This window comes from Lepidochelys olivacea (genome assembly GCF_965140295.1).
Source record: "Lepidochelys olivacea isolate rLepOli2 genome assembly, chromosome: 25".
Classification (NCBI taxonomy): Eukaryota; Metazoa; Chordata; order Testudines; family Cheloniidae; genus Lepidochelys; species Lepidochelys olivacea.
In genome coordinates, this window is record NC_140435.1 from 17,988,329 (window position 1) to 18,012,132 (window position 23,804).

Here is a 23,804-nt window from a genome sequence, read left to right on the forward strand (position 1 = left end):
GCAGGAGGGTTGTAAGCAAGACACAAGCAGTAATTCTTCCGCTCTACTCCATGCTGATACAGCCTCAGCTGGAGTATTGTGTCCAGTTCTGGGCACCACACTTCAGGAAGGATGTGGACAAACTGGAGAAAGTCCGGAAGAGAGCAACAAAAATCATTAAAGGTCTAGAGAACCTGACCCTATGAGGAAAGGTTGAAAAAACTGTTTGTTTAGTCTGGAGAAGAGAAGATTGAGGGGGGACATGATAACAGTCTTCAATTAGATAAATGGTTGTTATAAAGAGGAGGGTGATTAATTGTTCTCCTTTGCCACTGAGGACAGGACAAGAAATAATGGGCTGAAATTGCAATAAGGGAGATTTAGGTTAGAAAAAACTTCCTAGCTGTAAATTACAAACTACCTGGAGAGATTGTGGGATCTGCATCACTGGAGGTTTTTAAGAACAGGTCAGACAAACACCTGTCAGGGATTTCAGGGGCTAGATCAGTGTGTCTCAACAGCCAGCCCCGGTATCTCCCTAACACCATTTAGGAAGGCAGCAAGCCAATCCCTGGTATCAAAAAGGTTGAGAAACACTGGGCTAGATGATACTTATCTCTGCCACAGCGCAGTGGACGAGACTAGATGACTTATCAAGGTCCCTTCCAGTCCTACATTGCTATGATTCCATCTGAGCTCTGAAGTGGAGAAATTTTTTGCTTCGTCTACTGCAGCACTGCTGGGTAATGTTTTTCTGTGTCCTTAAACATTTGCTGTGTTTCACCCCAGAGGCAGTTGCTTTTCGATGGAGATGGAAGCAAGCACTTTATTCAGAGCCAGTGAAACGTGATGGGATCTTTTGAGATGAAGGCGTGACTGCGTCATATGTACAGCTGTTAGCACCACCTATGATGAATGTTGCCCGATACTTTCCATTGTAAGACCCTGTTTTCAAAGCTTTGCCAGACTTTAAGCATGGGATGAAATTTGCCATGCTGGGTGTCTGCAACAGACTGAAACGTTGGGGAAATTTCAGCTAAAACAGTTCAGCAGTTTCCAAGAATGAGGCTAGGGAGAACTACATTCTTTGGCCCATGTTAAAAAAAAAATGCCCAGCTGCTTCATTAAGAAGCTCAAGCATCTCCATGCTCTGGAGCAGGGACTTGAAATGTGGCAGGGGACGTTTCCCTGGAGCCAGGGAGGTGCCTTTTGCCAACACTGAAAATTCACCCAAACTTGGCCAAGTTATAAGCCTCTAAAAAATCTCAATGTGCACTAGATGGAGTTTGGCAACTCAAGCCACGGAGGCTTCCATCCGCACTGAGCATGCCCCGTCCCGCCCCTGCTCCTCCAGGTGGCTGGACTGCACATGTGCCATCCACACACAGCGCCAGAGCATGAGCCAGCCTGGCACGGCAGAGGACTGGCCTGTGGCTGCTCTTTGCCACAGTGCGGGGCTGCAGCAGGCACCAGAAGTGACAGCGGGGAGCCTGTCTCTCCTGGGCTCTCCCTTACCCACCTGCTGGGCCCAGGCCACATGGAGGAGGAGGAAGAGGGGTGAGGAAGAGGGAAGATACAGGGTGCGGGACAGGAGCTAGGGACCAGATCCAAAGGGAGAGGAGCAGGCGAAAGGACAGGAGCTGGGGGGTGAAGGGGATGGGGCAGGGACTGTACCTGGGTTGGGGAAGCAGGGGTAGAAGAGTCTGTGACCACAACTACGCCCTCCTCTCTAGAACCTGGAATGGAACCCAGGGTTCCCCTCTCTGCATTCCTCCCCTGTCAGCTTGCAGCCCCTATGCCAAAGCGTGTCTCCATCCCGCTCTAGCGCTGGGTCCCCACAGAAGGTAGCAGCCTTCTACTGCATCAGTTACACCCGGTAGATTTAAAGATCACAACTCTGCTGAGGACCCATGTGTCTGGATGTGGGTCCACAGCATGGAATGTTTTTTTTTTTCCCAGTGTTCAATTTTATTTATTTGTTTAAATGAGGAAATGATGTCCCAAAGAGTTACATTACAGAACATTAAGGTTGCAAAGTGAAGCCCTGCCAAGTTAGGAATGCCAGAATGAAGGCTGCCAGTCCAGCTTTAATCCTTGTGCGCATGCATTGTGATACCTTCTTTCATGACATGAACCCATGCCATCACAGAGTACTGTTTACACCAAAATGGCTAGGTCCCATTTGATGTGAATGGAAGGTACGATTGTTAAATCGATGTGTTGGGAAGGAAGGTGGCTGGGGAGGAGCAAGAAAGGAAATTCTGCTGTGAGAAAATACAGCCTTGCCAAGATTACCAATGTTTATTTATATTTGTGTAAAGCACTCAGCAGGAGCAGTGTCTAGGTCCTGGACAGATCATTAAAAGCCCAATTTCTTTCCGAAAGAAGCATATTCTCGGGTTTGTCCAATCCTTAATTGGCTAGGACCTCTGGCTGGCTGGCTTTCTATTACATCTAGCGACTACAGCTCTACATGTGACCCCTGGACTTGGAGCTGTGGGCGCAGGGACTGGCTCTTTGGACCCAGTCCACACACAGGGGACAGATACAAGGCGGAGTTAGGTGGAAGTCAGAGTTTCTTTGATGGAAAACTTGCCATTCAGTGAAATGGAAAGTGTCAGCGGAAATGTCTGTTTTTATTGAAGGGGGGGGGTCACTGAAAAACCGAAATTCTTTTAGTTGCCAAAATCCCCCCCAAAATTCAAAACACGTTTATTTTAATGGGGGGGGGGACGACAGAAACACACAAAAAATAAAGAAAAATTGGTCGGGGGAAGAAAACCGATTCCCACCCGGCTGCGAAGGGTGCCCGGCAAGTAACTGATTTCTCGGTTAAACCAGCGCGCCCCTTGTGCGAAGAGAAGCCCTTTGTCCCTTGCCTGTACAGCCCCAAGCACACCAGGCCCCCAGCCCTTCCCGGGGGCGGGGGTGTCTGTGTGGCTGCAGGGAAACACCCAGCTTCTCCTATTAACAAGGGACGGGCAGCAGCAACAGGCGCAAACGGACCGGGGGGGGACGGGGACAAGAAATGGCGGGTCACTCTTGGCCAGACAAGCCCGCGGACGAGGAGGAAGAGCCGCGGCGGTCAGGCGGGGCCGGGGCCGGGGTGAGGCCAGGCCAGGGCTCCCAGGCACGGCGGGAGAGGCGCCCGGGGCTGTAATCCCAGTTCCTGGGCTCATTTATTACTCACCTAATCGCGCAGGGAATGTGTCTCTCTTCCAAGCCTCGGGGGTGGGTGGGCGCGGGCGGGACACCCTGAAACCCTCAGCCGAGGGACTTTGGGGGCGTTATTCCGGGAGGCCGGCTGTGAACCCCCCCGCCCGCGGGTCCCAGGCTCGGACAGCGGGGAAAGGTTACAAACAACGCACAAAGAAACCGCACTGCGCGGGGCAGCAGCCCAGGGCCGAGTAGGTATTTACAGCCGTGAGTCACAGCTGATCTTTGCAGGGCGCTGATTGAGTAAGAGGAGCGCGATTTCAGGAAATGTCATTGAGATGGGGGGGTCGGGGGGGCTTTCTCCCACATCCCTTTCTTTTGCTCTGCAGCAACCCAGAGACAAGCGGGTGGGGGCTATAGGGGAAATACTATAGGATCTCTTCTGACTAGGGTTTGTAAATTTCTGTCCCCCCATGGGGGCGGGACCGGGCAGGGTGAGGCGGGGCCAGAGACGTATTAAGAAGCTTGTCAATTTCAGTTGTTCAGACTTGCTTAGGACTTTCCAAAACTTGTTGGTGTTTCTGCCCCCCCCCCCACCTCCCCCTTCCACTCTGCTCCTCTTTCAGGCATTTCTCAAGATCTCTTGAAATTTAAAATTGGGGTGTGGGAAATACACACCCGGGAAAAAATTTGAGGGGAACCCCATTCCCCATTGGGAACATCTGCCGGGGAGAAAGGAACCATTTCTGCCCCTCGAGGTGGAGAACAACCCCCCAGGCTCCCACACAAAAGTGCTGAAATATGATCACTTTTTTGTTCCTTTGGCTTGGTCTTTCTCGAGTGGAATCCTTGACATGTAAGTAACGCCGCATTCCGTTCTCTCCCGGGCCTTTTCTCGGTAAGGTGGGCAGCAGATGCACGGATGTTTTGCAAGTCAGTAATAGACAGTATCTGATGGGACAATGCTAGCAAGAAATCAATAACCGGTTAGGAACTAGCAAAGGTAGGGGTGTGTGTGTGTGAGAGAGAGAGAGAGAGAGAGAGAGTTGGGGTTGGGGGGTTATGAGGGAAATAGAAAAATCCAGCAACATGTGGCACGAAAGGGGAATTTTTAAAAGCCTGAAGAAAATTACCTTTGCAGTTGCAAGGTGGGAGAGCGCGCTTGGTAAAAGGGGGTCTCCCGGCCCAGGCAAAGGTGCCTTGCTAGGGACAGAGACAAGGCAGAAGGTCGAGGGAAGGATAGTTTTAGATACCAGGGGAGGGGCAGAGCCCGCCCGGGCCAAGCAAGGTTGTAGAGCAAACGGCCAGTCCATTGCCAAGGGGTGGGGTGGGGCGCGCGGGGTAGATTTTGCTCTGAGCAAAAGTTGAGGCGCCCGGAGTTTTTTAATTCCCAGATAAACGCTTCGGGGTTTGCCCGAGCCCTTTGCCCCGCGCACACGGGATGGCGGGCGCACGGATCTGCCCCCCCCCAAATGCCGTGCAGGGGAGAGAGGCACCGACAATGGGAGTGGACGCCGGGAAGCTCCGTGCGCCCCTGGCGCAGCGGCCGAGAGGAGAGCGCAGAAATCGGTGGTGCGGGCTGAAAACGCGGCTCCTCCGAGGACCATCTGCAGCAAACCAGGGCGAAATGCCCCCCCATTCCCTCCCTGCACCCGGCCCCCTTGCTGGGGCGGGGCGCTTCCCCGTTGGGGTCTCCTAAGGCCCCTGCCCCTCTTTTTCGTTAATCCTTATTTTTCCTCCTTTGCCATCCCATTCATTTTCTCTCTGTGGATTTCCGAGGCGCGCGGGGTCGGGGGTCCCAGGCTCTATAATAACTCCCCCACCCCAGCCCAGGTTCTCTCTGGGGCCCGTCCCCCCGGTCCCTGCCTATCTGTGCTCCCCGGATCACGCACACACACCCCGTCTCAGGCACGGGGCGAGCCTGGCTGGGCGAGTCCAAGGAGAACGTGCCGGGCTCGGGCCGTTGACATGACAAAGGGTTCCCAGCGCACTGCCCCGGCCCCCAAGCCCCCCGAGGCAGAGGGGAATTTCGCTCCCGCGGGGTCCCAGCCTGCGCGCAGAGAGGGGGGATCTTGTCTGCGGAGAGCCTCCGGAACCGCACCTGGAGAGGGGGATCCCTTTGCTCCGCGCCAAGCGCAAAGGTGGGGGGCTGAGCAGCGAGCCGGGCGGGGGGGCCATAACAAAGGGCTTTATTGCTGCAAATCCAAATCCTCCGCGGCGCTGGGCGCCAAGCCTGGCCCGTCTCCCTGCGCGGGGCGGGCTCTGAGCCCCAGCGCAACAAGGCAGCCAGGGCCCGCACAGATCCCGCGGTGAGATCAGCCGGGGGGGGGGGGGGGCTGAGAAAACCCCCTTCCCCTGGGCTTCGTCTCCCGTCTCCTGCCGCCCAGCCCCCGCTGCTGGGCTTGGGGTGCTCGTTCTGCAGAGCCGCCGCGGGGCGCAGGCTGAGGCCAGGTGCGGGCGGCTCCCCAGGAATGAAGCGTCCTAACCCCCTTCGCGATTTGTGTGTCCCCCCCCCCCCCGCGGGTCCACCCACGCCCAGCCCCAGCGGTTCCCTGGGGGAGCTGCCAGCCCAGTCCCGGGGGAGCATCCGCCTGGCCCGGCGACCAGCGATCCGGGAAGCAGCCGGGCAAGGGGACGTGTGCCCAGACCCGCCGCAGGGCTCGACTCCCAGCTCGGGACCTGAAGGGCGCAGCCCCCGTTGAGGACAATGGAGACTCCCCCCTCCCCCACTGAGAACAATGGAGAATCCCCCCTCCCCCATTGAGAACAATGGAGAATCTCTCTTACCCCCATGGAGAACAATAGAAGGGAACCCTCAGTCCCACTCCTGGTCCGTCTGGGCAGTGGAGGCTGGTCTGTTCACTCCGTGGAGCAGAGCAGGCCCTTCAGTGGCTCCTAGGGCCCAGATATTTCCCTCCAGGAGAAGGGTCTGGGCTTTGGGTGGGGGGCAAGTTTCTGCCTCCTTCCGTTGGGATGATCATTTCACCAAGAACAAATCTCTGTGTGTGTGGCTGGGTGTGCTTATCTGTGGGGCGTGTGTCTCTCTGTGTGTAGGAGCAGGGGGGAGTGGGTTTGTGTGTGTGTATTTGTGGAGTGTGTGCCTGCGTGTAAGTGTATCTGTGTGTGTCTCTGTGCGGGGTGTGTGCTTATCTGTGTGTGTCTGTGTGTATCTATAGGTGGTGGGAGTATCTGTGTGTGTGTGTGTTTACCTGTGTGTGTGTATCTGTGTGTGTGTGTATCTGTGTGTATCTGTGTGTATCTATAGGTGGTGGGAGTATCTGTGTGTGTGTGTGTTTACCTGTGTGTGTGTATCTGTGTGTGTGTGTATCTGTGTGTATCTGTGTGTATCTATAGGTGGTGGGAGTATCTGTGTGTGTGTATCTGTGTGTGTCTGTGTGTATCTATAGGTGGTGGGAGTATCTGTGTGTGTGTGTGTGTGTGTGTGTAGCTGTGTGTGTGTGTGTATGTAGCTGACCTGTGTGTGTGTGTCTGTGTGTGTCTGTGTGTATCTGTGTGTGTGTAGCTGTGTGTGTGTGTCTCTGTGTGTGTAGCTGTCTGTGTGTGTATCTGTGTGTGTGTGTGTTTACCTGTGTGTGTGTAACTGTGTGTCTGTGTGTGTGCGTGCGTGCATCTCAGAGCAGGGAGTGTATTTCCTAAGGCCCCAGAAGTGCTGTTAACACAAATTAGCCTTTGGTTCCTGGAGCTCTGTTTTTGTTTCCCAAGCAAGGGGCGGGGGGGGAGGAATTCCCTTTCTCCTGGAGCAGGAAGTTGGTGCTTCCTTTTTATGATGGGAATTTCTCAATACGCTCTTCGCCGCAAACACACGGGCTCGCCCGGCCAAGGAGGGCTGCTGCTGTGGTCTGGGAAGCGTTGCCACCCCCCGCCTGGCCCGGGCCGGACAGACCACGCCAGCCACACCTAGGGCCGCAGCTGGGCGCCCGAAACCTCAGCCAGGACAGTCCCGCTCCCAGGCCCCTGTGGTGAGAGCAGGTGCCCGCGACACCGCTGCTGTGGGCTGCTGGGACTTGGGGCTTCCCTCCCGCTCGGTAGCCTGGCGCTGTACCTGGCCAGTACGACCCAGGCAGGCTCCGCAGCGCCGAGCCTTGTTCCCTGACGGGCAGTAAGGAGCGTGCAATGACTTATTTAATGATTGATTCACAAGAACCGTTAGCAGTTAATCATTAAACAGCAAAAGCTAATTCTTCGGGACTGAAATAGCAGCTAAGCTGGGGTCCTGCCAAGGAAACTCACCCAAACGGAGGAATTTGGAGTTAAAGCCACCTGAGGGTCTCAGAAGTGTGGCCAGCTTCTCTCCAGCGGGGGGCCCATCCTGCACTCCCATTACACTGAAGTCAATGGAAGTTTTGCGTGGGCAGGGCTTACAGGACCAGGCCCCAAGTGTGAGGCAGTCCCTGGGCACTCCTGAGTTAATACTGTGTGGGTGGCATTTGCTGTGTTAGTGGGGTATCCCACATGGCAGCTGGCCCGGGCATTGCTCTGGTCAGCAGGGTCCCAGGTGAGCGGAGACATTGCTGTCCAAGTCTGGAGCTGTTCGATGGGCACCTACATTGGCAGGGGGTGATTGTTTAGGGGGTTTGTGGCCAGATTAGGGTGAAGGTAAGAAATTCAAGCTCAGTTTGAGGACAAACCTTGTCTGTTAGGCTGGGGAGCAGTCCTCCCATACAGAACTGCCTTGGAGTCTGTGTTTTCAGGTACCCTCCTGGGGAGAACTGGGCTAGATGTGACCTGCCAGCCCTAACTGCCTCCTTGGGTAACTCGCCTGATTTCACTAAAGTTCAGTGGATTCAGCCCTTTGATGCTGGCTGGAGTACTCCTATGCACGGACAGGTGATCCAAAGGGACAGCCAGAGACGCAGCAGGGTCTGCTAAATGCACAGGGCTGGGGGAGAGCAGGGAACGTGCATTTCAGTGGCTTGTCTGGAGCTGCCGTTGGGCAGGGGGGAGTGTGCCCTTTTCCTAAATCTCCAGAGTCTATGGTCAAAAGTATTTTACCCCCTTTTTGCTATCAGGTTGGTGGGGGAGGGGGACGGTACCTCTAGGCTGGTGACACGTTCTCCCATCACAGCTAGAGTCACCACAAAACATCCCAGAAGAGGGTGAGAATGGAAGTGGCCAGAGAGATTCCAACGAGAACACAGCAAGCCAGGCACCGTCCTGTGTATGGCATTTCTGTTGCCCCAGCAGACTTGGCAAGATGTCCACCCAGGGACTCACACTTTCCTATGGGTCTCCTGGGCTGTGAGACACATGTCAAGAACACTCTGGGGAACCTCCCAAGGTATAGACCACAGAACATGAGCCCCAAATCCCTCCTGTGGGGTGTGTGTTGATATCACAGTCTCAGGGGCTGGTGAGGCGCTGAGGTGCACAGAGAGGGTGACGTGCCCAGGAAGTCTCATAAGAGAGGTGGGACTGGAACCCATGTCGCTCTAGGCCCTAGCCAGAGCTTTACCCACAAGCTTGTCCTTTCTCCTTGGCAAAGGTAGACTGCTCTGCTCTGCTATTTTATGAACTCAGCCTGCATGAGTGGCTATGCTTAGGGTTGCTTTGAATAATGGAAATAGCAGCCCCCTAGGTCAGTGGCCAGTGTGTCATTTTCAGTCACTTATAACTTTATACGTTTGGGAGCCAGTTTTTTTCAATCCTGTCCAAGGCACCCACCCTGCATGAAGACGAAGCCCATGCTAACTGTGACATGCAGAAATGAACCCCTCCGAGTGACCAGAACTCAAAAATAAATCCAAACCACTTTTAAAATGGCTAATTCCCCCCACCCACACATTTGACTTTATTGATTTTGATAAAACATTTTAAAAGATTCACTTTTGAGCTGGGGGATGGAGCATGAGAAATGCAGCCTCAAAATGAGAAAGGGGAAAAAAACGGTAGGGGAAGATTGTGAAGGAATAAAGGATGTGTCCGAAATGGCTCTTTCGGTTGGGATTTCTGAGGTCTGTCACGTCACTTTGGCCCAGCAACAAGGGGATCTGTGCGCCACATTTCCCAGGATCTGCGGGAATGTTAACTGTATTTTTTACACAATTTGAAACCATACAAATTCTCCTTTGTTTTCCCCTTTGGGGATCTTGCAGATAATTATTTTTTTAAATCTTTACAATTCCCAGTTAAAGCACGCTCTTGCTGTGTGATCTCAGAGGCTTTTCTCTGAGACTTTTCCCCCCTTTCCCAGGCATTTAAACTTCCAATATAAAAATAAAATGAAATCCAGCCCTTCAAAAGAAAAGAGTAAATGCTCCTGACACCTTGGACGTGTGGTTTTACTTTATAGTATTACTTAGCACCTGATCAGCGTTCTTTTAAAAAAAAAATAGGAAAGTAATAAAACTTCTAGCAGGTATTTTAGTTCTGAGTTGTACATTCCACACATTGACTGTGTCTCTCTGGCCCATTCTTCTCCAATCTGAAAACTTCACACTTTTCCCTTTTAAAACACATGTTCATTTCTGGGTCTGTCTCGAAAAAACACTGCTTAAACAATTGGCCCCTGCAGACACTCCCTCTCTAAGGCTTTGCGTGGAGGACGGGAAATGTGTCTGTTTTATGACATTCGTACGTGTTTCCAGTGGTGTTTAGATTAAGATTTACTAGAATTAGGGTCCAGAGCATTGGCCCCTTTTATCCTCAGGGCTTCAGCTTTCTCACTGAGAGCTCCTCAGGGTTTGCCTGATGGAGGAAACGCTGGTGGATGGAAATGCTTGTGTGCAGCATGATTATGTTTTCAGAGGCCCTTTCGGAGGCCGAGGCGCGTTCTGTCCTACACATCGGGCTGGACGTTCTGAACTGCAGAGATTCATCAGCCACACCATCAGGGGCTCGTTCACCTCATTCCAGGGGCTCTCAGACCATACAGCAGCTGGACGGGCCTTTGTTTGTTTTTAGCAAAGGGGAATGTAAAGCTTTGTGCAGCTCCCATACTGCACACTCCCCAGTGGCAGCTCTGCACGCTAGAGACAAAGGTCCCCTCTGGGCTTTGGTTCCTCATCTCATTCAGGCGTCTAGTTATGCTGAGGCCATTCTACGGGGCTAGCCTAGGACCATGCTGACTAAGCTGGCCCAAGAGAAAACACCACCCCCTTGATAAGCGATGTCAAGGTATCCCCTCGCTAGGCAGCCCTGTTCGTGGGCAGTGCCAAACACGTGCCAGGCATAACGAGGCCCTGAGCCTTGTCTGGGGGCCTCTAGGCACTAGCACGATATAAGGAAATAGCAATAAAGTGGGGACCCCAGTTTGCCACTGGAATACCAGGGCCCAACTCTGTTGACTTCAGGGATTGCACTGTGGACTCAGCTCCTTGCCCAGCACCTGTACGAGGCTGTGGCTTAAGGCTCAGTGTGTTCTTTTGTCATCAGTGCTGCGGGCAGGGAGGCTGCAGGCTGGCAGGGTTCGGTTTTGCCTGCCAGCTGTGGGGAGGGGCTTTGGGAGCTTTTAGGGTGCTGCCAGGGGCTCTGAGAATTAATCCCAAATAAATGCACTGTCTAGCTCACTGAGGTGCAATTCGCCTCTGGGCAGAGGGCCACAGGGGGAAGATCACAGCCAGGAGCAGAAAATTAGCCTTTTGGAGAAGCAGTTGCCTGGCTGACAAAGCTCTGAAGTGGCATCTGCTCAGCAGTGGTCGATTATAATATCTCCAGGGCAACCAAAGTGGTGCTGGAACATTAAGCGTGTTAGTCTCCATTAGATGGAGATCGGTGGCGTTTTCCATATTTTGATGGCTAGAAATGTTGTGTAAATCTCCAAGAGCTTGGCAGGGTGGCCCTGTGGCACAGAGGGTGGAATATAAACAAACAAATAAACTAAGCCCTCAGCAAACCCTTTAATATACATGCTTAACCACAGGTTTCAGAGTAGCAGCCGTGTTAGTCCGTATTCGCAAAAAGAAAAGGAGGACTTGTGGCACCTGAGAGACTAACCAATTTATTTGAGCAGAAGCTTTCGTGAGCTACAGTTCACGGCATGCATCCGATGAAGCGAGCTGTAGCTCACGAAAGCTCATGCTCTAATAAATTGGTTCGTCTCTAAGGTGCCACAAGTCCTCCTTTTCTTTATGCTTAACCACGTGAGAGGTTCCAGGCAAGTTAGTGGTACCTCTAATAAAAGCATGGCCTTAAGAGTGGTGCGGCGTCAGGGCGTAAAATGTTCTCGGTGTCTCTCTCCGATGACTGGAGTGAGATAAACACAGCGACTCTCCATGTACACTTCGGGCTGCACTGTCAAATGGAGGCATCTGAGCTCTGTGTCAACCGGGGCACAGGGCAGGAGTGCGATTGTAACAGCTCGCCCCCTTTCAGCAGCTGGTGCTTAGGAGTGCAAACTGGTGTGTGCAGACGAGCGTGATGCTCTGGGTGCACACTGTGCTCCTGAGTGTAGGGGATGGATTGGCAGGTCTAAGCTTTGACCCAGCAAAGCTCTCAGGTGCTGGGCAGCAGAACCTCACGCTGCCTGACCCTGAGTGCTTGGGAAAAATCACCACGAGTTTCGGCACCTAGGCTCCTGCACAGCGAATGGGGCAAGAGAAGCCCCTTAGACTGTGATTCACAAAAGCCAGTGGGCTAGGCTCTCCCATGGGAGATGCCAACCAGAGGGGTCCCCAAGCTCCGGGGGACGCCTGCTTCTGCTCCAGTTCTCAGCCAGGAACCCGCTTTGGACTCCAGTGCCTCCTGCTGGTTTGGGGAGGAGGAGGGGTAGTCCTGTGAGACAGACTCTGTCACCTGGTGGTTAGAGCAGGAGGAGTCCTGTGCATCACCGTGGGCCGAAACTGGACGTAGGTGCCTACAACAGGGACTTGTGCTCCCAACTCAGGCCTTACACACATGCTTAAAGTTAAGCAGTTCTCCAGGGCCTTGTTGAATTGGAGCCCTCCAGAACTGGGTTTATCGGACCAGCTCTGGGTCCGTGATACTTCCCCCTCTGGTGGGGGGAGGTCTGGCTGTGAATGTGTTTTTAGAAAAAGTGTTACCACAGTTGCTTTTGAAATCCCCTTTGCCACGAGCCCCACCCACCAGCCATGGGCAGCCCCGTAGGCTATCAGAAACCAAAGCCAAAGCAAACCACATAAACAATCCCTGCCCAGGCAGCGGTGAGCGAGAGACACCTTCTCCACTGACACAATCAGCTTATTCTTGGAGAGAAACCCACATTCAATTTACATCTCACTGTTCATGTGGGAAAAAGCTGCCAAACCTGCCTATATAAATCCCAGGCATCTCCTAGGTTTTCATCAGAAGAGCAAGGGAGGATTTTTACCCAGCAGGCAGACCACAGTCTATTTGGGGGAAGAGCTAGAGGTCGAGCCACGTAAGAGATTGTTCCTTGATTTTTTTCTTTTTTTTTTTCTTTTTTTGCTGCAGATCCTGCAGTCATATCCCCCCAAGATCCAACTCTGGTGATTGGCTCTTCGCTCACCGCCACTTGCTCAGTGAACTCTGACTTACACCTGAAAGCAGAGGACCTGTACTGGACTCTGAATGGCAGACGGCTCCCCCCAGAGTCCTACAAGGTCCTCAATGGCACCACCCTCAGCGTGGCTCTAGCCAACCTGAACGGGTCGAGGCAGCAGTCAGGAGATAACCTGGTGTGTCACAGCAGAGACAGCAGCATCCTGGCTGGCTCCTGTCTTTATGTGGGATGTAGGTTCGCAGTGCGTCTGCGTCGAGAGATGTTGTTTTGCCCCAAACACCCCAGTCACAGACAGGAAAACAAACCAGCCCAAATTCATCCCCGGTACAAGTCTGCTGAGTTGGGAGCTTACACAGGGATGAATCTGGCTACACAGGGATATTTACCTTGTTCATTGATAAACCTTAACTTTAGATTGCTCCTCTCATCCCAAGGGGTCCCAAAGCAGTTTAAGGACTGTATGGATACAGCAGTCACTGCCCACCCACTGACATGCAGCTGTTTCTGGGGTGGAACATACTGGGCAGCATTGCTCAATAGCTTTTAGGAGGGGAAATTAAGAATAACATCTCTAATCAAAACTGCCACGGGTATTTAGAGGGGGACAGAACCACTGGAGGGAATTTGGCCCAAACACTAGGCTAAATGCTCCAGCTCTTGTCAGAAAAGTTCCACCGGTTTCTACCAACGACAAGATGTTCAGAGAGATTTTGCTTCTCTTCCAGATGAGAAGCCGCGTTTTGTCATGTGTCCACCTGTTTCATTAGGGGCTGAGTATTTCATTAGAACAAACGGAGTAATTTAAAACAGTGTTGTTGGTTACCAAGAACACGAGTCAGAGAAGCCCCTGCAATATTAACAGTAATTTGTACACTAATCATTTGCACCTGTAACGTCCTTGCAATAATTTGCACTAACTGCTCATTTCCCAGCATTAATTAATGGAGCTCTGAGCCTGGGAGTTATCAGAGCTGGCTTTAGCCTCTGCATGTGAGAACACAACAACAGAAAGACTATTTGGCAATCACTGGTAAAATTACAGTTGTCCAAATCAATGATCATAAGATTTTATCTTAGGCTATTTTAAGGACACTTCTAGGAGTTTCTCAGAATACAGAGGCTTAACTAGGAACAGAACATCGGGGTTTTTTAGGTTTTTTTTTTGGTTTGTTCCCAAAAGAAAACTGTTTCAGATCCCAGCTCAGCAACAGAATAAATGGACGGATGTTTAAAAAAAACACCCCAACCCAACAAAAGCACTTACATTTAAAACAAAGAGCTGGAAATCATTTGCTCTTTCATGCACCTGCCAAGACCTGAGTTCAGGAGCCTGTCTTCCTCCTGCAACAGTGGGTGGTTTTGTTGGCACCCAGCTCAGGGCATTTTCCTGTATTCCCTGGGGTGTTCTGGATGTTGATGATGTCATCCACGCTTGCGTGTGAATCACAGAATCCTGACCTTGGGTCTTCGCAGGTGAGTGACAAATGAGCTGATTTTAGTTGAACATCTAAATGCATTTAGTCAGGGATCTTAAAACAGTTTGTTAAACAAACCAAAGTTCTCTGGCTCAGCCCTTGTAAGTCTCTGTGCTGCTTTGAGCTGGGGGAGCTTTGGCGGTTTCTTTGCAGAACGGGTTTCATGTCAAGGGTTCTTTTCCCTTTTAGTGCCACCAGAAAAACCAGTCAACATAACCTGCTGGTCCAAAAACATGAAAGACCTCACCTGTAAATGGGCCCCTGGCACAGAAGGCGAGACCTACCTCCACACCAACTACACCCTCAAATACAAACTCAGGTATGGGCAAGATGGGGCAGGGGGAAGGGAGATAAATTCCTGTTATATTTTGGGAGGCAAGTGTTGCAGCAAAAGACCTACAAAGAGGGGAACCAGTATGCAACTCCTCCAAGTTCCAACCTGCCCACCCCGTAGGGGAAAGACAGGCTGCAAGCTCTTGCCATCCAATCAGCACCATTGGCCAGCATGTGCAATGAGTTTGGTGGGGCTCAGTCTGATTCCTAACAGGCTTCTCCTTGCTGGCAGCCTGAGAGAGGCCAAGGACTGTATGAGCAGGGAGACCCAGGCAGGGTGCAGCCCAGGTGAAGCATGTCCTGCCACTGCTTCTTCTACACATGCTCTCAGGGAGGTTAAGAGGAGTGTGTGGCTAACACGCATAGTAGTGTGTGCCTGGACTCCTGGGTTCTATTCCCAGCTGTGGGAGGGAAGCAGGGGTTAGGGCAGGGGATTGGGAGCCAGAACTCCTGGGTTCTATTCCCAGCTAAGCCACTGACTCTGTACCTGTCCTTGGGCAATCTCTCCGTGCTTTGGTTTTCCCATCTATACAATGGGGCAAATGGCACTGACCTAGTTCCTGGGGGATTGTGCGCATTATTCATTAGCATGTGGGAAGTGCTTTGAGATCCTTGGCTTTAAGGCACATAGAAGCACAAAGAGTCTTTGCTTTCTGGATAAATAGCATAAGTTGGTGTTTGGGGCTGGGAATCTAACACCTTGCAAAGAGACACTGCAAATATTAAACAGCAGATGAATGAATCACAGTTCCTGTTAGGAGCAGTTAACTCCTGTGTTAATATGGAGGCTGTCGACTTGGCAATGCTGTCCATGCCTAGTGCTCAACGGATTAATACCGAAAGAGCTCAGTGACATCAAAAGCTGCCAGTGAGGAAACCAGACACATCCCGGCTTAATGCACTAGAACCAATGTGCATCCGCAGAGTTCCGGAAGCAGTTTCAGCTGTCCATGGAAGGTTGGATGGAAACCAAGGGCCAAATTTTCTGCTGGTGCAAACTGACTGAATTGACTCCAGAGCCAACTCGACCTGACGGGTGGGCTGGTGCCTCTTGTTTGCAGGTGGTACGGCCGGGATAACACGTGCCAGGAGTATCGCACCGCAGGGCAGTACTCCTGCCACATCCCCAAAGACCTGGCTCTTTTCACGCCCTACGAGATCTGGGTGGAGGCCTCCAATCGGCTCGGAGTGGCTGTCTCTGAAGTCGTCATGCTCGACATTCTGGACGTGGGTGAGACATTGGCTTGTGCCGCCCCCTCCCTGCACGGGGTCACTGCTCGCATGGTTCCCGCCTCTCTCTCTTTCCTTCCTTCCCATTTTTGGCGGTTTTTAAAGGGGGTTTTTTTTAGACTAGATTTTTATTTTTGAGAGGGGGATTTAAATCCTTCAGAAACAGCCCATGGTCTCCACCTCCTCCCCAGCCTAGGAGGGGTTTAGCCACCCCATTGGGTGCTCCAGGGTGGAATCCCAGCACAAGGGTCTTCCATGGAAACCTCCCATTCCTGCCAGCTCCCCGTGAGGCTGGGCGCACCATTGTGGGGCTGACTGCCATGGGAAGTAGTAATGCACAGGGGAGGAGAGGGGAGGCGAAGGATTTCAAAGTCTGGTGGGAAGGCATAGGGCAGCCCGTCCCTAATTACCAGCGCACCTCTGCTCCCAGCTAACCTCCTTCCTCTGGAGCCGAGCGGCTCTGGTAATCCGAGCCCTGGCTGCTTGGAGCAGTGCAGAGGGGAGTTGGGGGGCTTCTCACACGCTAAAGAGCTGCTGACACCTCATGGAGAATGTTACAGCCCATTGCAGCGAGACCTGATCCTTCCTTGAGACCTACAGTCTCTGCATTCCCCTGCCCTCCTCCTGCACTGCCTGCAAACAGGATAGTCCCTGCCCTGCTCCTTCTCCACCTGGAGCCACAGCCCTCCCAACTGTGATGTCACAGCCAGTTGCTGCGGCGATGACTGTGATGTCACACACAGGGGATCATGACCTCAGCTGTGGGGGGAGGCGTAGCGGAGCTCCAAGAGGGACCAGGATCCTGGGTTCATGGCATCCTCCCTGGTAATAGAGAAGGACGGAGAAGGGCAACAGGAAATGGACGATATGTGAGCAGAATTGCTTCTAATCTAATTAGGATGTTTCTCCAAGTTTTCCTGGAGGCATCTGCTGCTCCTTAACCCTTTCTGCCCCACAAGGCACATGGCCAGGAAATGGGCTCCACCCCCATCCTGGGGTCTGCTGCCAGGCCAAGGCAAGGGGGGCAGGGCTGCCACATGACCTGAGACCAGATGTCCAGCCTGCATCGCGGAGAACACAAAACATCCCTGGCTCATGGCCGGAGGAAGAAATGCCCGTTTCCTCTTGTGTCATATACTAGGGAGGCAGAGTAACCCAGCACGATGTGCTGATCCATGGGGCCCCCCAGGAGGCAGATGTCACATCCCCCTCGCAGACCAGGAATGGGCAGTTGCTATGGCCCAGTATGGGGAGGGGGTGCCCCCCATTGCACACGAACCAGCAACAACAGCAAGGCGAGCGAATGTCCCAGGCAACAGGAAGGGCAGCAAATGCCCACTGATTGCCCTCGCAGCAAACGGGGAAAGAGGCTAAAAGAAAGGTTTCATTCAGAGCTCCCTGCAAGTCCCAACTCTCCTCCCTTCCGCTTGTGCACCTGGCTGGTCTAGAGCAGCAAAACACTGTGGGTGCTTGGTCCTGCCCCCCAGCCCTAGGAGGGTCAGAGAGGCCCCCCAGTGGCTTGGGTGTTCATCACACCCACACCCCACCCCACCCCCTGAGCCCTCCCCCTGGGCTGGAGCATTAGCAGCTTACTTCCCTGGCCGGAGAGGCACCAGTGGGCCCTGCAGCCACATGAGGATCCTGCTCCCAAGTGCTCCCTGCACCGTGCTCTAGAAGCCACGAGAACGGGAGAGCTGCCTGCATGCAAGGTGCTTTTACGCTTTACACCTTACTCGGCCCGGGCATGAAAGTAACTGGACACAGGAGCAGATTCCTGCCTGAAAGCCTCCCCTGGAGGAGCAACCAAATCCCTTCCCAGGCCTTGTAAAAACAGGAGCTGGGACTGGCCACAGCTGCCGTCTGGCCAGGCCCTATTGCTAGTGACTCCCTGTCTCCCCGCACAAGCACTGTCTATCTCTCTGTGGCGTCTTGGGCCCCCTAAAAGCAGCACTCCGGCTATTCATTTAGGTCACGCCAGCAGCCCTCTCCCTGGCATTGCCTGTACTTGGTCCCCTTAACACGTCTTCTCCCCCTGGCAGTCACCACCGACCCACCGGCAGACGTCACCGTGAGCCGAGTCGGGGACCTGGAGGACCAGCTGAGCGTTCGCTGGAGCTCCCCGCCTGCGCTGAAGGATTTTCTGTTTCAAGCCAAGTATCAGATCCAGTACAGGGTGGAGGACAGTTCGGAGTGGAAGGTGAGCATGAGGGAGCCCACACGTACCCCAGGACTCCAGGGGACAGCACCTCACCCAGGTGGCCAGGAGACTGGAACCATGCACGCCTGCTTAGAGAGGGACTGGCCTGGTCCTGGTGCTCAAAGTCCGGCCTGGGCCTGGCCTGTCCCTCGCTCAGCGCAGGGCCGGGGGTTCCACAAAGGCCACGGGGTGCTCTGGGCATTCTTCCTCCCCAGAGAATGAGCTCCGTGTGGATCTCTGGGTATCGAGGGAAGGCGAATTCCAGGGCGCAGCTGCCAGCTCTGCTACAGGCTGGACCGTGCCTGGAACCCGCCCTCCTCCTCTCCCGGCAGGTCGTGGACGACGTCGGGAACCAGACGTCCTGCCGGCTGGCAGGGCTGCGGCCCGGCACCGTGTACTTCGTCCAAGTCCGGTGTAATCCCTTTGGCATCTATGGTTCCAAAAAGGCTGGGATCTGGAGTGACTGGAGCAACCCCACAGCGGCCTCAACTCCTCGCAGCGGTGAGCAACGTGGCCCCGCGGCAATAACCGTGGCAGGGGAGGGGAGAAGGGGCCCCTCTGAGTCCTCCATGCTATCACGGCCTTCAGGCCACAGGGGAGGAGGCTGGGGCAATGCCGTGCCCCGGAGCACCTGCCAGGGACCCAGCCGATCTGCATGGGCCACTGGAGAGCAGAGCCCAGGCGGAGAGGCTGCAGCGAGGGGCCTCGGGCTGGCAGCGGGTACTTGGCCCATGGGCTCCCAGCTGGCGGGAGGGAGCCAGGTGAATGCTCTCGGCCATCGGGTACCTCGGGATTGTGGTGCTGGGCACTTCCCTGCAGCCAGGCACTATGCTGCGGGATGGCAGGAACCATCGATGCCCTGCCCAAGAGGTGCTGCCTGGCCTGGGGTGAGGCGGAGCCACTCCCCCCAGATGGTGCCTGGGGGCTCTGACAGCTGGGGCAGCTGCTATGGAAAAGCCAGCACTGCAACTCCACCTTCTCCAGCTGAGGCTCTCGCTCGTCACAGCCCCCCAGTTTTTTTGCCTTGGAGGGGTCCCTCCAGGCTTCCCAGCAGGCCAACAGCCTCTGCAATGCTCCCATCCCAGCCAAGGGTGGGGAGCGAGAGACCAAGGCCGGAAATCCAGCCCAGCGCCTCCCCCCAGATGGCTCGGAGCGCCGACTCCCCTATTCCTCCCGGAGATGTAACTTTCCTTGGCGTGCCGGGGGTCTTGGCACCCCGCCAGCTGCTGGAGTTCAGGGTCACCCCTCCCCACCCCCCTTGGCTCTGGCAATAATTAGATTAGCATTCAGTCCTGCTGGGGCAGCCATTCCTCCCGCGCCATATGCAAATTGGCTGCGATTCGCATTGTTTTTTGGGGGCCGTGGGGTTGGAAAGGGAGGGGGCAGGCGGGGCGGGGGGGCGGGGCAGGCTGCCGAGGCCCCAGCAGCCCAACCTCTGCTTCCCCACTTTCCGGAGCGCAAGGGACGTGCGGAGAGGTTGTTCCCCCCTTGGCCCCGCTCTGTGCCCGGCACCTGGATTTCTTGCAAAGGAGCCAATTTGGAGCTCTGATTTCCCAGCAGGGAGAGAGCGAACCTCGTTTTCACCCCTCGCACTGCGCCAGCATGGCCCCGCCGCTCAGCAGGGCTCTCCTGCCTTTATTTATTATGTGACTTTGATGTCACGCCTTCCCTGGGCATTTGTAACACGGGACCACTGGGGGATTTGCCCTAGTTTTGGAACAGCTCTGCCCCACCCTGGCCCTCGCTGGGGGACCCGCAGGCTCAGCACCTTGACTACACAAGAGGGGGAGCACGGGACCCCCACAGCTGCTCCCAGCCAAGAAAAGCCGCCGGAGGGAGCGGGATTCTTAGGCAGACGGAAGATTTTAGGTCACATTTGGAGGCATTAAAACTCATAGGAGGGTCCTGTCTAGACAGCTTTGAAAATCGCCTTCACAGCCCCCGCCCCAGCCCCAGGGGTAGGAGCCCTCCTGCTTCTGCAGGTGAGCCAACCACTAGGGAACATGCACCGGGGAGAAATGGCCCCCTCTTGTCAGTTCCAGAACAGCAGGGCTCCCGCCCTGTCTTCTGCTGCTGGCACGGCCAGAGCTGGGCCCCAGGCCGCAATTCCTGTGTTGCTCATGAAACCCAGAACGTGGCCAAAGACGGAACTCGTCCAGGGCCACAGAGGTGCTGCTGTTCCTGGGCATCCTCCCCCCGGTATCCCCAGCAGCACCGTGTTGACCCCCTCTGCTCTCCCCGGCCCAGATCGGGTCCCGGGCGTGTGCGACCCCAAGAGCGGTGAGCAGAACACCACACTGCGACGGGAGCTCAAACAGTTCTTCGGCTGGGTGAAGAAACACGCCTACGGCTGCTCCAACCTCAGCATCAAGCTCTACGACCAGTGGCGTGTCTGGCTGCAGAAATCCCACAAAACACGGAACCAGGTAGGTAAGGACCCTTCTCCGATTCCTTACATCTCTGTGCCGAGAGGGAGGCGGGCAAGGAGTTCGGGCGTCAGGTGCCCCCCACCCACGTCACCTCTCCCTGCGAGGAGGAGCAGAGTCTCCAGATACACAAAGCGGCCCCCGTCAGATTCCCGCCGCTGCCCCCCTGGGAGTTGCTCTCCATGGCCCTGAAGGGGCATCTTGCCTGCTGCAGCGCCCACCCTGAGGCAAGGTTTCACCAGCCCCGGTGATCTGGAGATGGGGGCCAAGGCTGGGGCACCTGGGAGCCAGCCCTCGGAGGTGGTCAGGCCTCTGCACTTTCCCATAGCACAGGGGCTGCCCTCTGGATTTATACAGGGTCCCCGGCTCCTGGCACAGTGGCAGCCTTGTACGTGCCAGCCAGTGCCCAGCCTGGCAGAGGGCCCTCATCCACCGGAGGCTGCATTCCTTGCCCCTGGCCATGAGGCTCCTTAGCATCCCCTCCACCTCTGCCCCCCTCGAGGGGAAAGCAGCACGCGCAGGCTCTGGCTGCCCTGCCCCGCTCTGGAGAGGCAAAGCTGCTGCCTGGACATCCTGCCCGGCCAGCCAAGCTCAGCTGCAGCACCGGGGGAATCTGGGTCCTGGGGCTGGCTCTGTCCCCCCCGCCCCACTGGCCTCCCAGAGACATTCCCGCCGGGTGCCCCATCTGGGAGCCGGCCCCAGCCCCAGCGGTTATAGGAGGAAGCAGACGTGCCCTGCATGCTTTACAGTTGCTGGAGGGCGAACAGGCTGACGGGCCACAGACAGGCTGGGACCGGGAGGTTTGCTCTGTGGCTAGCTGGGAGGGCGTGGCGGACATTTGGCTTCGCGGTTCCTGCCTCTGGAAGCTGGGCTGTGCTCTCGTTCTAGGTGCTACCCGGCGATAAGCTGTAGCCCCCGCCGCGCTCGGCAGTGGCAGGAGAGCAGAGGGAGCACTGGGCTGCAGCTGCATGGCACCCGCATGCGGCTGGACCTCACCCAGCCCTCAGGATTGGGGGGAAGGGTGTGGACTCCCCCCACCCCCCAAAATCATTCTTCTCCAACAGGGACAGTAAGAAAGACTTGGACTTTGACCGGCTTCCCCAGGCTCTCCCCTCCCAGCATCCAGCCCTGCTCCCTGGCAGGGGCCCCTGGTGCAGCCTCCCTGTCACCGCTGGGTGGGGCTCCCAGCATTGCCAAGGCACCCCTGGTGCGGAGGGTCCCTCCCAGCACTGAGGGGGAGCCGTCAATGCACACCCCCGAAGGGGATCAGGCTGCTGTCAGCTGGTGGAGCCTGGACTCTGCTGCAGGTTGCCCCTGAGGCAGAATTAAGAAGCGGGGGGCGGGAATCCCCCACTGGGCAAAACGCAAACGACAGGCAGGATGCTGCACACACAGGCCCTGTGCACGGCCCCTTTACACTGCCCACACTTCACCAAAGGGCTTCAGCCTCCGTAAGAATCCATGAAAATGACTGCCACCTCCCCCGCTGGGCCCCCTGGGGGCCCGAAGTCCAGCCCAGCCCTGCCCTCCCCCCACCCCCCCCCGAGGTGTCAGGGAAACTGTTTCATTTTCTGGCTCCACATTAAACACCAGAGCGCAGAGCCACGGCCGGGGTTCTCCGAGCATTGGACTCCACATGGACATCACCTCCAGCGCCCACACAGACTCGCTCATTGCACACGCAGTGTCGCGTGGCTTTAGCCAACCCCTAGCTCGGTCTGCGGGGGGAGGGGGGGAGGGGCGCACCCTTGGTTTTATTTAATAAAGGAAAGAAAACAAGGAAGAAAAAAGATCTGGCCTGAGTGGGTGGAGCAAGGGGCTCCTCCTTGCAAGGCGAGACCCCGATGTGAGCGAGAGCCCTGCGGTAGGGCCCAGCGCTCCGCCCAGCTGACCCCCTCCAGCGCGTCCCACCTCCTCCAGCCATTCCCACGGGGAGACCCATCACTCGGCTTCTTCCGAATCGTACTCGAGGTCCTGGAGAATTTCTCTGATTGCCTCCATGGTTTTAATTAGCCTGGGAGAGTGGATGGAAACTATAAATAACGGCCCCACGTGGGGCTGGGAGAGTAAAAGCGGGTTTGTGTGTGTCTGTCTCCACAGGGCTGCACCAGTTACACGTAAGGCGTGACTTTAAACCAGCGTATTTAGAGCAGTGCCGAAGGCCGCGTGGCCGCTCTTATTCGGCACCAGCTCAGGGATAATTTGGTGATGCAGAAGTCGATCGGGAACGGGTTTGCGTTAAACCCCAGTAAACCACTCAGACCCAATCTGCCTCCGCCCCAGGTCTGCCCCCAGTGCCGTGTGCGCAGCCCAGGCCGGAGTGCGATGGGCAGCCATGGGCGGCACGGCCCGGTCAGCTACACGTGTCCTGCCGGCCATGGGTGATCACGCTGCAGCCTGGCTGGCGAGCCTGAGCCAGCTCCTCTCTGGGTGAGGTACGACAAGGGGCTGCCGTGCCCGCCCAGCCCTGGCATAGGCCCGAACAAAGGGGTGCTAGGCTCAGGTCCCCTGGCGAAGCTGCGTGCCGGGGTGTGTGTGTGTGCGCGCACGAGGGGCAGCAGCAGAGCCTGGGGCAGGGGGGCTGGAGGTCAGGCCTGAGGTGTAGTGGGGACACCAGCGCCGCTGCAGCCCCTCTCTTGGTGTGGGGCGGCCCTTCACACACCCCAGCCTCACGTCCCCCCCCGGCTCTCCAGTAACGAGTATTTAAACCAAACTGCCCCGTCTGGGGTCCAACTGACCAAGGCTTTACACGTGGCTGCCAGGGTTTCTGCAGACCCAACCCCAGCCTCCTGGCTGAGACACCACCGCCCTCCTCCTGGGGCTGCTCCCTGAGCCCTGCCCCTCCAGGCTGGCCACAAAGAAAGCGAGAAGCCTTCCCCACCACAGCCCCCTCCAAGGCCTCCCCGCTGGGCGCAGGCTGCCCGCCTGGAGCCCAGGTCACGCCCTCCCCCCCGAGGGTCTCAGGGCTCCAGGAGGCACCTTCCTCTGCTCCACCCAAAGGGCACATCTTCCCCAGGGCCTGGCTGGATTGCATGACTCACCGGTCACATGACCAGGCTGTGACCCCCCCCCATCTATCTCCCCTGTGACAAGGGGCCTCGGAAGAGCAGGGGGAGCCCACGGCTGGAATGGGTGGGGGGCTGCAGGTCAGGACAGAGTTTGTGGAGGAACTGGCCCAGCCCCGGCCTACCTTGTCCTTGGCTCTGGCCCAGCGTCTGGGGCGTGGGGCTGGTGGAACTCGCTGCCGCTTTGCAGGTGCCCCTTGCCCATTCCTGGGCACGCTGCAGAGGCCAGGCAGCAGCGATGGGCAGGGCTGTGAGGTGCCTGGTGCAGTGCTCGTGGGAAGGCCCAGCAGGAGACAATCGTGGCGCCATGGTGGGATGACAGGCACCTCCCTCACGGCTGCTGGATACAGGCCATCACCGCGGACCCACAGGCAGGGCGTGGCTCTACCCTGTCTCGGGGGTCGGAGCCCTGGGGCAAAAGGGGAGCTCCAAGTTCCCAGACCAGCCAGTGGTCAGAGTGCCCCAGGGGCTTGGGTACGAAAGGGGAATGCTCTCACCGTTTAG

The 23,804-nt window shown here is 55.8% G+C and overlaps 2 protein-coding genes across 5 annotated transcripts in view; one reads left to right on the forward strand and one right to left on the reverse strand.

The window, feature by feature from the left end:
* The window catches only part of TMEM59L (transmembrane protein 59 like), a 34,363-nt gene extending 28,206 nt beyond the window's left edge, over positions 1-6,157 (reverse strand). The window contains exon 1 of the mRNA XM_084614417.1: positions 5,923-6,157. Within this exon, the coding sequence (XP_084470543.1) occupies positions 5,923-5,928 (6 nt within the window). The 5' untranslated portion in view covers positions 5,929-6,157. The remainder of the gene's footprint in view (positions 1-5,922) is intronic.
* CRLF1 (cytokine receptor like factor 1) lies at positions 1,362-22,307 on the forward strand. 4 transcript variants are annotated; one of them, XM_084614412.1, is made up of 8 exons: positions 1,362-1,536; positions 12,526-12,804; positions 14,239-14,368; positions 15,444-15,613; positions 17,652-17,809; positions 18,142-18,310; positions 20,057-20,239; positions 21,124-22,307. In XM_084614412.1, the coding sequence occupies exons 1-8, from the start codon at positions 1,377-1,379 to the stop codon at positions 21,138-21,140; spliced, it is 1,266 nt and encodes a 421-aa protein (XP_084470538.1). In that variant the 5' UTR covers positions 1,362-1,376; the 3' UTR covers positions 21,141-22,307. The 4 variants fall into 4 exon arrangements, with proteins under 4 accessions (XP_084470538.1, XP_084470537.1, XP_084470540.1 ...); XM_084614411.1 differs by having other exon boundaries at positions 20,057-20,235; XM_084614414.1 differs by lacking the exon at positions 1,362-1,536 and adding an exon at positions 3,705-3,991 and having other exon boundaries at positions 20,057-20,235.
* The last annotated feature ends 1,497 nt before the right edge of the window (positions 22,308-23,804 follow it).